General features: G+C 31.7%; 1 protein-coding gene across 3 annotated transcripts in view; it reads left to right on the forward strand.

Annotated features, from left to right (window-relative positions):
- The window catches only part of LOC124354743 (NADPH oxidase 5), a 244257-nt gene that overhangs the window by 221030 nt on the left and 7462 nt on the right, over nucleotides 1-15765 (forward strand). For all 3 annotated transcript variants that reach the window (XM_046805414.1, XM_046805410.1, XM_046805411.1), the window contains 8 exons: nucleotides 578-766; nucleotides 2646-2839; nucleotides 3586-3907; nucleotides 7553-7739; nucleotides 10144-10313; nucleotides 11930-12077; nucleotides 13871-14096; nucleotides 15522-15647. In XM_046805414.1, coding sequence (XP_046661370.1) covers nucleotides 578-766; nucleotides 2646-2839; nucleotides 3586-3907; nucleotides 7553-7739; nucleotides 10144-10313; nucleotides 11930-12077; nucleotides 13871-14096; nucleotides 15522-15647 — 1562 coding nt within the window. The remainder of the gene's footprint in view (nucleotides 1-577; nucleotides 767-2645; nucleotides 2840-3585; nucleotides 3908-7552; nucleotides 7740-10143; nucleotides 10314-11929; nucleotides 12078-13870; nucleotides 14097-15521; nucleotides 15648-15765) is intronic.

Here is a 15765-nt window from a genome sequence, read left to right on the forward strand (position 1 = left end):
TTGAACAATTGAATGTGAGTATGTTTTTATAAGACTGTTTATAAAACCATGTCATTATATCAAAAATATTTATGATTGGCAGATAAAACATTAAGAATAACGACTGTCTGGGATTTTATTGACTATGCAGCTAATACTGTTATTGTCAAGAGTCCGATTCTTTAACGCTGAAATTTAGAATCATTTCCAACTACAAATTATTGAGTTATATAAAAAATACTTTGTTTTTATGTTTTACAAGTTTGGAAAAACATTTGATGAGAAAATCCATCCTTTTCCATAATTAAAAAGTACGATTGTGTTTTTATGTTTACTCTTTCAGGACGAGATTAAAGAGCACATAGTTTGTATGCACGAGTTGTGTTTTGGTATGTGTTTTTATAAATTAACGAACTCTAGCAACATTTCATTGACGTTTTTGTTGAGCTGTTCCAGTACATTGGTTGATTCAGGCACGAGAAACTCAAGCGATTAGAGTCAATGAATGGTCATTCTCTCCCATGCAGAACTTATTCTCTAGTACTCAACATTTCTTGTGATGGAAAGTAACCACAGTTTGTTTAAAATGCTAATACAGGTCAGTGCCTGAATTTCAACTGCATGTTTGTGCTGGTACTGATGCTGAGGCACAGCATAACATTCCTGAGGACGAGAGGGTTCAGCAGCTTCCTACCGCTGGATCAGCATATATACTTCCACAAGCTGACAGGCGTTCTCATCTTCGTCTACAGTATCACGCATACCGTCATGCATTTGCTCAATTTTAGTAAGTGTTTTTGTGTTGTATCAGTGGGTGAGCTTTCTCATCATACAGCATTATAAAGATAAAACTATTGTATTTGTAATGTTACAAGACATTTATATTTTTTCTTAAATATTACTTTTAAAATTATTCGTTACTAATCGTTATTGATACATTTGAATCTCTTAAGCTTAATATCTAGTGATTCCCCAAATTATTTTTGATAGTTTGATTAAGGAAATAAAAACTAGAAAGTGTGTAATAATATTGTTTATTTTAAAATTTTTGTTTTGGAGGTTGTCCAACAGTAGACATACATATTGGCAAAAGTTACTTTAATAAATCAATTTATGTTCCCATAAAGCCATTAATAAGGTTTAGAAAAGGGTTCCCACCGTGGGTTTAACACTGAATTATTGAAATCACATTACAAAAGGGTGTTTTATGCTCCGTGTAAATTTCTCGTTTTAGAGGTTACCAAAAAATGACCTATCCATATACATTTATATTTTTCCTATAAATCTATTATAATAATATATTTTGTATTTATATTATCCATGAACAGTAAACAGAAGCTAATTCCAGTAAAATGAATAAAAATTGACCATAAAATTAAATATATCAGTATTATGAAGCGTTATCTAAATTTCAATCAATATTTATTATAATCCTCCAATATATCTTATATGTGTAATTAATTAAATTACCCAGTTCAAATCAGAATTTAACAACATAGTGGAATATTTAAAAATACCACATGGCGTTGACCTATATTTGTAATTATTAATGAAACTTAATTAATAAAAAGATATATTATTCATTTTCAAAACTAACATGAAGTGATTGGTACTAAATATTTAAGGTCAAGTATGTAAATTTTTGAAGGTGCAGTTTTCTTCACAATAAAGTTAGTAAGTACATACGTTGATTCTGTTTGTAGATGAGACTCATAGTAGTTCCTGTTGCTCACAGAGCGCAGCACGTAACGTTGACGCGATGATAAAGAAGTTTGCTGTACTCGCCACCTTCTATTAGAAGTGAATTTGCTTCTTTCACGGACGTTTTTGTTCGTTATCTACGGAAGGCTGTTTTTTAATAAGAGAATTTGGTATGATATTGTTAAAAGCCTATTGATTAGTAAGTTTCTTAATATGGTGAAATCATGCAATGCAATAGTTTACTACTTTACTAGTGTTGTAAATAAATTGACAAAAATATCTATTGATTACAACACTATGCAATAAGTAATATTATAAATTATAAGATCACACAGTAAAATTAATTTAAAGCTTACAAACAGCCTGTTCCCATTGCCTTAAACATTAAAATCAATTGCATAACTGAACTGCATTGGTCGCATATTTTGACATTATTGGCGAGTTTTCTTGACACTTAATATAATATTAACTCTTTTTGTGTTACGTATTTTGAATAAATAAGTACAGATAACGCGAATTCAAAGGGGAAAAAGGTTGGAAATACAGATATTATAGAACTAAATCATTATAAACAACAACAACAAAACTTACAATCTGCAAACAAAAATACTTCCCAGTAATTAATTGATGATGAACTAGAGAATCTAGAACTTCCCTAGAACATATTGAAATATCCACTAATTCCAAAATTTAAAAATATTAAATGTTGTTGTTACATAATGTTGGTTGCCAAATGACAGATTATTGACTGTTCTGTCAGTATAATTGCTTTAGTTTAATCCCTGTTTCTTTTAATGGTCTTTTATTGATGCCTCAGTCAACTGTTCCCCAAGCGATCGTAAATTTATTAACTATTTTATTTCCACAAACGGGCTCAAACACTATTATGATAACGGATCTGCAGGAGGCTCGTCATTGTAACTAAATTGTATTCAATCTCTAAAATGATCCTCTCTGGTCCACAGGCCTAGACGTAGTGAGTGACCCTGTCATCAACGCCGGAAACTACACCCTGACAGAGTGGCTGTTCACGATGAGGCCTGGACTGTTTGGTCTGGTGGACGGTATCGCCAACCCGACTGGAGTGGCGCTCATCTTTATTCTCATCATCATGTTCATCTGCTCCCAGACTTTTGTTCGGCGTGGGGGCTGTTTTGAGGTATTCTCAGAAATGTTATGAAGTTTCAGTATTAGGGCCTACCAATTTACGCAAAAGAATTTCCCTGAGTAAGCCGTTCTAACCGATTTTGTACGTTACATTTTCGTTATTGGCTAGATTTCTATGCTGTTGGCGTCTATTTTTAAATACCTATACTTCTATCTACTCAACTATTAGAGTAACCAAAAACATTTTTAAGAAGTCCATGTTATTGTCAAAGAGATAAAAAGTCAACACATTATCAGTACTCCATAGCCTAAAGCATACTCGACATTCAAAATCCAGTTGGATTACAGGAATAACCACGAATCCTAGAAAATGGCTTTAGATTACAATAAGTTGTTCTTCTAGTTTAGTGATACAGATGCTTTAAGTTCCAAAAGTGTATATTTATTTAAAATAACTTCATCTTAAAGTGTAGTTTGTTAGAATTAGTCCATCACAGTAACATATGGACCTTTAAATCTAATGGAAGAAACTAAATAATCAAGGCTTACTCTCCTAGTTTCAGGCGTCTTATGTTTTCCTTTACTAGTTTATTTGGAATTTAGGATAACCTTTAGCAAAATAAATTTGAAATTCAGTTTCTAAATAATTCAGCATTTTGTGGAAGAATATTTTGCAACTGATTAGACATTCCTCCAGTAAATACTCTGATTTCTAAGAAGGTAACATGCTAAAATCAACTCTCTTGTTGGCTTTCTGAATTCTTGGTGATCTTTGTGTTTTTGGACCCTTATTGACAGATATTCTACTGGACACATCTCCTCTACATCCCGTTCTGGATCTTGCTAAACTTGCACGGACCCAACTTTTGGAAATGGTACATCGTGCCTGGGATCATATACCTAATAGAGAGAGTCTTGCGGTTCACGTGGATGCGATCGGAAAGAGGCAAGACCTATATAAGTTCCGGGCTGTTACTTCCGTCCAGGGTCACCCATCTCGTCATCAAGCGACCTCCACAGTTTGACTACCACCCCGGGGACTACGTGTTTGTCAACGTTCCCATGATCGCAAAATATGAGTGGCACCCCTTCACCATCAGCTCGGCTCCTGAGCAAGAAGGTAAGTCCTAGTTGGAGATTTTTCGTAGGAAATTTATATGGATTCAGAATTTCCAAGTCATTAGGGAAACATTTTGAATGTAATGTTTCGAAACTATTATTGGAGACATTCATATTTTTTATTAAAACAAAATCAAACTAGAATCGAACACTGGACTTGCTGCGAAAAGTTTTAATGTGTGTCTGTTTGTAGAGACTACAGATACCGAATCGTATATCCCATCTACACTTAAATTGGCACCATCTTCCTTTAATAAATACATAACTTATGTTCGTTTTTCAGCCTAACCAAAGAAGTCCGAATTACATCAATTTTGAAATTTTGACTTTAGAAGGTAGAGTCAGTTGGGAGCCGTGTTGTCGGATTAAACTTGACTAAGTGGGTTGATCAAAGATCAAAAATTTTTAATCAAATATGATCAGGAATCGAATCATTTCAATTAGATCAAAACAGTGAATAAAACGATTGGTCTGGGTTCCTTATTACTGGAGAGGTCTGAGTCAAGGTTTTGAATGGATATTTTGTAACTTATATCTTACCCCGGATTGATATTGCTTAAGTTTGTGTGCAAGGGTGTAGATCCTAGGATGAAAAAGTTTATTAGTTATTTTTGAAAATATATTATTTGGCTTATGTTTCAACTCTGAGTTGGTATTAAACGTGCTGAAGGTAAAGGGGCTATTCTCGCTCGTTTCTTAACACAGTGTTTTTGCTCCCCTTAGACTCGTGAGGCTGGAGAAGTTCATTTTTGTCCGTCTGCCTGTCTGTCTATCTGCCTGACACACGATATCTCAAATGCGAACTGACATATAGATTTGAAATAAGCATGACGCTTTATTTTTATGTGAGGTACACTGAGTTCAATTATGGTATGGGTCACTCAATGGGATATGGCTCAGCGTTAGTGAATATTTTTACATTTGTCTTAAGGGTAACCATGATGAGAAATTAGCAGAATAAATAATGTTGTGAGCTAACTCTGTGCACTAATTAGATATTTTAACGTGAGACATATTACAAATGTAGCCTAACTATGCTAACACATACAACATCCTTATATGGTGACTTGATCCGTAGACTTTTATTATTGAAACACTGACATTAAACCTAATTTAATGAACAAACATGTGAATTCGTCATGTAGCAAGATATTTTGAGAGTAGATATGTAGGTTTAATCTTTAGACAGATATAATTTTGCATGAAACGTAATTTCTACATATACAAGAATGAACTGATGGTGCATGTCCTACCATGAAATTTTAGTGAGCGTTGTTGAAGTTTATTACTCAGTAAGCTGATATAATTTCTCTCTTGTTTGGTGTGTTGTATAAAACTTTATTTTCTGTTTAAATCCATGTCGTTCTATCTGTCAATAATAAAATGGGCTATATATCACAGAGTTTAGAAACAGACTGAATATGTTCGTCAAATTAAGTCTGTAGTGGATCTACACAGCTGTTACACACAATTATATGTTTCAATGATCTTGCTAAGAACCCTAATCAGCTTAAGATGTTCTATTTAGAAGCATTTTTGGGATAATATAATAATACTACATCATATATATGATAGTAGCATATATGATAATACTACATCTAAATTTTTAAGGGCCAAAATATGCGATTTCAGTTCAAATAATTATGCATATCAATTTATATGATTGCTATGCATACACAGCATGTGTGCTGAAAACACCCTGTAGTCTAAACAATTCGCGTAATGTTTGTTATTTATAAACGTTTGTTTTTTTATTTTTAAAAATTCATCAAATAAGTTTTATTTTGTTCGCTTGAATAATATTAATGAACATGTATGTAATGTAGTAATTTTTTTGGATCATAGGTAATTTAAATGAAATTTTAAACTAATCCACTCATAATGTAACCTCGTGATAATTTGACCGTGTACTTTGCTTTTATCAATAATGAAATGTACTATTTAATTATTTACTTGTGTTAGGAGATACCTTCAATTTTGCTTGTCCGCACTGCCGTACAGAACACAGCAGTATTCATAGTTTGATTAAACCAGGAAATATAATAAACTATACAATTTAAGTACATGACAGGGTGCCAAAAAATATGCAGAGACAAGTGGTCCGTGGACTATCTCCGACCGCTCCCGCCATCTTGTCGTGGGCGCGTGATTATCTTGGCTTCATGTCACGTTTATCTATGCTACATATATTAGTCTTATTTAGTCTTATGCGTGCGGCGTACCTTGCATAAATATTCCGTACAACAATAAAACACGAATGTGTTTAGTTTATTCAAGAGAGGGCAGAATACAATTTGTATATTGTTTTGCTTCATACTCGTATGTACACTGATTTATACGTTTTAAAAGCTAATAATTATAACATGTCTAATTAGTATTTATGTATATTTCAAACTTAATTCAAATTACATTATTTTTTATATATGGAACTTTCTTTTGGTTACTTCTTATGCAGCGAGTATGAAAAAGAAATGTAAAAAAAGTCTATTTCTTGAATACATTTTTAAATACAGTACTCTGAAAGTCATGTACAATTTATAAATGTATAACTCGTTTTTTTATCGAATATTCTCTACATTTTAATGAAAATATCTACATTTTCTCAGCAACAGTACTTTTTATTGTTAGTTATACCATGTTTAAAATTTGTTTGGGACATAATATCTGCACTTGAGTATTTCATAGTGAACATAGATACATTTTGCTTAATGCTGTGCTAGAAAGTAGCTGTGCTACGCTTAGTTTTTTTTTTGTCGCAATAATTTTTATAACAAATAGCTTTTATGAAAAAATATAGTTGTCAATCAATTTAGGTTACACAATTTCTCAAGAACTAAATCAGCTAGAGGCAAGAAATTAGTAAAAAATATTTTATATTTTCACTTGAAGAACAAGAAGATGAGGAAAACCCTCATTGCAATTAGTCCTAAAAGGACTTTGTACTGTTTTATGAGTGATAGGATATTCAGGATGGGTAAGATTGATGGTAGGAGCTGTCTCCTGTCAAGGTCCTATGAGGAGATATAATATGCACTACCTCAATCATGGCACCTTGGAAGAAGGGGAGAGAGTCTAGGCTAGCAACACCATTTAACATTAAATGGGCGTCCTCTCCAACAATACCCTCAGCAGTAAAACAGTCAGGCGTTTTTACCTCAATGTTCAATATCCATTAGGATGCCCAAGTGACACAATGATTTGTGCTCTGGAGAAAATGTTGGTTATTTAATGTTCTATACACTACAAGTTTTGCTTTAATTTAAGAATTTGAAGAACATAAAAAAAGTTATTTTTAAATGTGAAATAAGTAGGCATGAAAATTATGGACAAATTTAGATTAGGAAATTATGATTAAGAGGAGAGACAATACACTTACCACTTATCACAAATGGCCCTCCTTGTATATTTGGTAGGTTGGAGTAAAATAAAAAATTGAAAACCTAAAAATCAGTTTACTTATATATTTTGTTATTTTACTCAAATGGATATGAAGTAAAGGGTGTATTTTACAACGAAGAGCTCTGTTGTCATGTTTTGTGATTTATTGCCTCTTTATACCGAAAAATTTACATAATTAATGTACTTTCAAATTTAATATTGGTATTTGATGAACATTTTTACTATAGTTTTTAATTTTGATTTCCAGGATACATGTGGCTCCACATACGAGGAGTAGGGGAGTGGACGAATCGGTTACACAACTATTTTGAGAAGGAACAAGAGAAGCTGCACAACCTAGAGCAGCAACTCCCGGGGAAAGTCCAGTCCTCCACCCCTACTACTAACGGGGCTGCGGTCCCAGGGTCCACTCCTGCCTTCAAGCGGATACAGGCGTAAGTGTTTTCTGGAGGCAAGCCTGATAAGTAACACATCCCCTTTAATTTTGTTTAGTGAAATAATTGTATCCAAGGACGAAGAGGAATTTATAAAGGAAAGAGACAATATGTTTCCTTGAGAATTTATTGATAGTCTTTAGGGAAAAAATGTGTATGTATGACGTGTGTGATGTGTATCAAGAATAGTATGTCGAAAAACTATGTGTTATTGTTTTAAAAGATAGTCAACGATTTATGAATAATATCAGTGTTGATTTCAGCTACATTTGGAATACCTTATTGATCACTATGAACTCATTAATTTAACACTTCATCTCAACTAAAAATACTTTAAAAAGCTTATTTCATTGTGTTAGATTATTTTTTTGTACAATTTATTTTATACAAAGTTTTATTTAAAACTTTATAACAATTTTAAACAAATAATAAAAAGACAATTTGTTACATTTAAATTTCATTAAGACTTTTGCGGTTGAGTAACTTCATTACTTATCAATACTTTCATTGCTCATGTTGTAGAAATTAGAGTGAAATAAATACCAGATATTGTTTTCGTTTGTAATCTGAGGTAATCTTTGCTAAGTGTTGAGAGTTGATGTAGTAATTTTGTGCCATCAAATTTGTATAGCTACAAACAAGTAAGAATATCATCCATGACAAATTTTATTTTTTTCAATCTATTTGATATTTAACTAAAATGTTAGTGTAGGCACCGATAGACAGAGATAAGCAAGAAATTTATCAACCACTGAACATCTACTCGTATATCAAGAAACTCACTTGGTAGCAAGAGAACGAACAAATCGCCTCAAGGGGCGATTCAAACTTTTTAACTTGATAATATTTCATAACTTTCAGCTATAACCTTTAATATATCAAACGTTTTTATTTTTTGACTTGAGGATAGTAGGATTTATTTTAATACAATGTATATATTAAATATAAAAAAAGCCAAATATAATTTCATACAATAAATTATTTAAATTTCGACCTTTAATAATGCACTTTCAACCAACTGGGGTATCATTGCAAATTTTACAACGCGTACAGAAGGTCTGCATTGGCTTAAACAATTGATTTTCTATATTTTATTTGGAGTTTTATAAGCCAAAATACTAAAAATGATACTAAACATTTTGTTATGAAATAAGTTTGATATTACAAGTGATATTCATATTAAAAAATAAGGTTTAAATTATGACAGCAATAATTATAGAAACATCTTTCTGTTTTATGTTATTAATTTTTAAATTTTCCTTATCTAATACAGTGTTTGGGATTGTTGAAGTGGAGTCATCGTTATTTATAAAATAAAACACTGCACACAGTACTATGAAAAATGTAACTAAAAAAGTAATTACTGATTAGAATACGTCTCTTATGATAAAATATTTGAATGACAAATGAACAGTAATTTGCATACGGTGAATAAATAGTCGAGTCCTATATTTGAAGGAAATACAGAAAAAGTTAGGTTCATTTTAAATAAAAATTATTACAAAGCAGTTTGTGTCTTTAACAAATAGTTTAAACTTTGTGGTGTTCTCAGAATTCAATATTTAATTAATATTTTTGATAATGTATTATGGAGCTTATATAATGTCACATAACGTAATCATATTATTAAACATAAAGCTTTATGAAATGAGTACTGAAATATTGTGTAAAAGTGTGTCTTTTTAAAAACTTGTTGGTATGCAAATACAGTTTTGGTGATATGAAAAAAAACAAATCATTATTTGTATGTACTGTATATTTTAAAATGTACCATACCCTGTTAAAATTGCAATATATAAAATAAATAAGCATTTTTCTTATAGAAACCATTCCATAGGTCAATATTGCAAAATGATTTGCAGAATATTTGTAAAAGAATGCTTATTTCAGTTCTATAATCTGGATAAAGGTTATTCCCAGTGCTAAGAAAAATATTTGAATGAATTTTACAAACAAATTTAAATGATTTCTAATGAACAATTTCACTATCAAAGTATTTTGCTTATTTTACTTGATTGTATTAACAAAATATACTTATTTTATCATTTTAAAACCTTTTGGTCAATGTTTATGGTGGAAAAGTTTATAGACATAATTAGATTAATTATTATAATTTATAATGCAGTGCTATGTGTAATATTTAATAAATTTGCTGCTAGATAGCAACACAACTTAATAACATTACTTAGCCAAAAAGTGTAGGTAATTCTTTACGAGTGTATGTAGAAGTTTATGAGATAGTTTTCAGTTTTGTGGCTAAGTAGATGAATGTAATAACACGTAAAGGAGGTATCTGTAGTTTTCTTCATTTATATTTTGTTTATTGGAGAAAGTATATATTATGTTAGTATATTTAAAAAATATAAGTATTGCAGAGTAAATTTGTGTTGCTTTAATTTTCCAGCTCAATCACAAGGAAATTCTCAGGCCGAGACATAATGGGTAACGCTCGTGGCAAGATGGTGGTGTTCAAACGAGAACATTCAGGGTTCACCAACGAGGGCTTTAGCAGCGAAGACCTTCACGGTTCTATCGACAGCACCATGTCAGCCCCTGACCCTAGCTCCACCAACGGTATGTCCTTGCAGGGGCATAACCGCAGTGAGGGTAGTTCCGACTCTCTTCCTAATATACGATTTTCATAGTCTATTGTATCCAGGCTTGTTACAGTCCTTAATTACTTGAGAATTTTGATGAATGATCGAAAATGGATCAACAGATGTTAAAGTATATCTGATCAATTACTAACGTCATCTGATCAATTTTGTTGGATTTTATATAGATCGTCCAAAATGCGATGAGCCATCAAGCCTGATTAAGTTTAGTCAAAGCTGGTTAAGTTTCATAACGTAATCAAATCGTTAATAAATGGAATGTTCCATAATTACATAAATTATTGTTTAAACTAGACATTTTTTTATCAACGTTTGATTAAAAGGAGAAATTTCAAACTGGAAAAATTAGACAAAACTGTAAATGCATTAGAATAAATCTAAACATTGAATTTCTCCTAGAAGAAGAGAACAATCTCATAAATAAAATAGTAATATATAAGGTTAAATATAATATATAATAAATATATGAATCGCCAAATGTGTCTAATGTAATCCTTGTAAAATTTAATAAAAAGTAAACTTTAAGAAATGGATGTTTACGTGGCATTAAAATATTACTCCGGTAATTTACAATATTTTCAAATGTCCGGGGAGATAATTATATAAAAAACTTATTAAAATTCTAGTAAGTGCGTAATAAAATGATTTCAACTGATTAAAGTGGATAAATTACATCAGTAATCTCCGATAATTGATGTAAATATTTACAGCTTTGTTCAATTTACTCTGATAAGTTATTTCATATTGAAACGTGTTCAGTGTTACATGATTGTCTGCTAATTAATCACAATTTGTTGTCATTGGAATGTTTTATGCCTAATCGGTATTAAAATTAAATTATTTAGAATTGCAATATAATTTTGTATAGGCACTTTTTAAACATGGCATCTGTATTATAATCTTTGGTTACAATAAATATATACAACGTCACTTGTAATTGGTGTGGCTTATGGAGCCATACTAGTAGTACACTCAGTCTTAGCTTTCAGAGGGTTTTAATACTTTTAATAATTGGCTTCAACACATTAGTAGAATACAACTAAAATGTTTTACGTCTACCGTATTTTGTTCACTTAGAGCAAAAAGCTGGACACCTCTCATAGCACTTTGTCCTAAAACGGCTTGCCTTTGATTTCGGAGTGATATGGTTTCTGTAAGGTTTGTGAATGACGCCTGTTCCTGTCAAATCCTATGAAGAGCAATAGCAGTCTCTAAAACTGTCATGTTACCATACGATGAAGAAGGCTAGTTCTTTTTCAGCCTCTTCATTTAAAGCTCATAGGAGAAGGTACTCCCTCCTCATTCTAAAAACCACAACAGTCGTCCTCGTTAGCAGACTAAACCTATCATTCAACCCTTTAACCTCAATATCTCGACATTTGCAGTAGTGATGTGCTAGTCTTGGACATCCATAGGGTAGCCCAAATGTAAGTGACACATCGGTTTTTGGTGTACCCAGTGTAAGATTAATTGGAAGTAATAACCAAGCCAAAAGGGAACCCTCCTGAGTACTTTCTACAGCTACCTCTAAACTAATACTAATACCATTTATAACTGTGACTGGGGTGGTTTCAGATCTAGCTGTACTGACGGGACTTCCAAAGAAAGGTGCTCAAAACCAAAATCTCCACAAAATGCTTCTTCTCAACAAAAGCCCTCTGTCGAAGTCACTCTCCATGCCAGACATGGATAATAGAGTTAAGAAGAGACAAAGACTTTTAGCGTGAGTATGCTAAAATCAGTTGTACAAACTGATAAAAACATAACATAAATCATAGTAGTAATAACATAAATTATGCCAAAAAGCCAATCCAATAGCTTTTAAAACATGTATCATCAATGTATGGAAATAGCTTAAACCCTTTAGTTATATCAATATTGGTTTTTAGTTTTACTAGTTATGTAAAAATATGTTATTTAAACTTTGGTCTACAACCTTCTCTTCAACCCTTCAATCTTTGAAGTTCGTTGTATATTAATTGGTGAAATCTATCAATCGAGGGGTTAAACAATTTAATTTATTTCTGTCTATCTGTCTGGCTATCCACAGATATAAATTTGATAATCAGAATAGATTTTTTTATTACAAATAATGTTAAATAATAAAAATATAAACCATTCATTGTAAATTTTGTTGTTGTATCTTTGTAGCATAATAATGTTATGTTATTTTACTGTAATAAACAAATTGAAAAGCCTTTACAACCAATCTGAAATATATTTTTTACTGGTACTACTTTTAGCAGTACAATGTGGAGGAATCTTCAATAAAATATGTAATGAAATCGAATTCGGAGTTCTTATAGTTCCTCTTTATTTCTTCTGCTGACGGTGTTATAAGAATTTTTCACATTTTTGATGGTTAATATTTTAGTGACTCAAGGTCGAAATATATCATATCAGAAAAATGTTGGTATTTTAAACTATAATTTTGAATATTAAAACTAGCTAGTACAATAACTGGTTAACCCTTTACTTAGCATGTACTCATTTAGATATGTTATACTGACTGTTATAGCTTTTGTTATTCTCACACACTCACTATCTACCTTTAAGTAAAGAGTTTACCCTTTTTAAACCATCCCATTTTAATCCTCCTCAAGGCTATTATGGCTGAAAAACGATTTTTTGCCGATAGGAAATTCCTCTATTGATTTCACAGTATAACTATGATTTTTGTCTTTTAGCTCCTGGACTACCAGAGTAGTTATATCTTTTGGAATTTGCATGTTTTAATGGTTTATTCCTAAAGAAAGTGATGGCAAGAGAAATAGAATCAAAAACGTGACAAGCCTTTTAATAAAATATTTGTCAAAGACACAATTCATTTTAGAAATAAAAAAGTGTCATATCTTTTAATTGTCTTTAATATACCGTACTTATTGTTAATTAGTTTTCCTTAGGCTGATTTTAAAATACTTTAAAATACTACTCTAAATGCTTATAAATCCTTGTTGAATAAAGAAATAAAGGTTTCTGTATTACAAAAAATATTTCAAAGGAATTGATAAAAAATATTTTGAAAGAATTGACAACAAATATTTTTTAAACAAAAAAACAAATTAATTTAACTAAACATCAATTCTATATCACTTTAAAGTAATTTTTGTCATGACTCATGCATGATATGGGTTAGTTAGTGAATTTAAGTGTTCATCATCTACCAGAGTTCACTGCACATTAACACTGTCAAAATTGATACAATCAGAGAAATTGGTGGATTTTAGATATTAGCAATTGGATATTTACAAACTAAAATATGAGTCACAGTGATCACACAAAGCTAAGTAAATAATACAATGATTACGAATGGTTAATTTTCGTTATTATATTGAAAGCTTATTACCAAAAGTTTTTAAGAATGTTGTGTTGGTAGGGTCAATTATGTGGCACAATTTATTTAACCATATACAAGTGAAAATCAGTTAGAAATAAACTCAATATAAGATGTAAAGGATAGTATATTGCAAAATAATGTATGAAAATTCTTAATTGAGAATTTGTTTGAAATTTCAGGTTAAGAGACTTCATGAGGTCGGAGTCGGAGAAAAGTTTTGACGAATGTCAGATGCGGCGAGCCAGGCTGCAGTCTCTGGGCTTGGCTTACCTAAGTCCGCAGAACAAGTCTCTGGCGCAGAGTTTCCGCTACATGCGCAACAAGCCAACCATCATCGCATTCAAGACTCCCAGCTTGGAGAGTTGCGAGGCTAAGATGTCCGCCCTCAGTATACTGGGCAGGCAGGTGGGTTGAGTATTTGAAGAGTAAATTAACAAATATATTGTTCTTGATAAATCTGTGCAAAACAGTAAATATTTAAAATGTGTTTTTGTAAATTGTTTAAAAGAAAATGGTCCTACTCTTTGTTTTAAATGTACAGAGTAGAAAGACTGAGCTGCATAGTCCTATGATTTATTATTGGGGAATGATTTGGTACTTATGAAGACATATAGCTTTGCTTGGATCCTAAGCTGTTATTTCTTATTGTTCTGATTGTAATGACAATATCAACTCAGTTCTTACAGGCAACCTCCTATGAGGATCCAGTACGTGTTTTGACCATAAACGTGAAATCCACCAATGAAGAATATGGTAGGGTCATCGCCTTAAAATAACTAAACAAATGGACTCTTATTATTTACTTTCAGCAAGTTTCTATTTATTTTTGTATTATTAAATTATTTTTTAACATAATGAAGAGTTCTTATGTCCAGTGAACAAAGAAAATACTACTTCAAATTGATAGTACTTACAAATGTCTGGACCGTTGGCATTAAAATTGTATCGTTGTAGGTAAGTTGTAATATAGTCCTCTATGTGCCAAGATCCCTCGAATTCCATTATATTAATAATGTTAATACATTTTTAGAGATGACTTGAAACAAAGATCCACGCAATAAATTTCCTGTATTACGTTTGTTCTAAGCGATTTACTTCAGTAGAACTATGTGTGATTCAAATATTTTAAATAATGGCAAAGTTGAGGGCAAGAGGCAATTATCTGTAGTCTTCGTAGCTTCATGTTTAATGTGAATGCATTCCAGGACAAATTCACAGTAGATTTAGGTAACTTTAGAATACCATCATCCGTGGTTTTCTAATGTTGTAAAAATCTAGTGATTTTCCAGTTTAGCTCAGAGTTTTCAAGATTATTATAAAAATTGACATAAATGACGCAAGTCAAAATATGCTTATTTCTATCTAAAAAAAGTCTTGTAATTGAATATTGGAACTTTCAGTATTTTTTTCCCAGAGAGAATCATAATTTAGTGTAAAAAGTCATGTAACTTGTCATAAGGGAAACTTCTTGACATATAAAGTCACATTATTTTTATTATATAGCCACTAAAATACATTTATTACATCTGTTTAGTGTATCTTGTGGGTTCCAATATGATCCAAGTATACAAATAGGATATGTTCAGGATCCTAGATCAATAGGAATAGAATTTTGCTGACCAGCCTTCTGGAATAATATTCTTAATAAAACATTCTCAATGTCAGCCATTCGACAGACATAGTCATACAACTATCTTTTGCTGCTTGAATTTGGATAGAGCATAAGTAATGTACTATTTTAAAGTATATTGTCACTTAGTTTCTTCTTAGAAGTGGCAATACATTTTTGAAATTACCTGTTTTACTAACAAGTGAGATTTCACTGTTCAGGGCAACGAGTTGCTGAAAAGTCCAGAGCGAGTAGCGGAAGAAGGTAGAGCCTCCCCCAGTGAGGCTGGCAGCTCGACCGCCTCTTCTCGTCCTCAGATCAACTACCCTGTGGGGAAACCCTTAGAGGTCAGTATAAAGATACAGTAGTAGAGTTTCAGTTATACTAGGTGGCAACAGAAGCACCTAGTGACAACCGCAGGATGGCCCATTGTAACCACCTAATTGTACTCAAAGTGTACAAAAT

Source organism: Homalodisca vitripennis, chromosome 2, assembly GCF_021130785.1.
Source record: "Homalodisca vitripennis isolate AUS2020 chromosome 2, UT_GWSS_2.1, whole genome shotgun sequence".
Classification (NCBI taxonomy): domain Eukaryota; kingdom Metazoa; phylum Arthropoda; class Insecta; order Hemiptera; family Cicadellidae; genus Homalodisca; species Homalodisca vitripennis.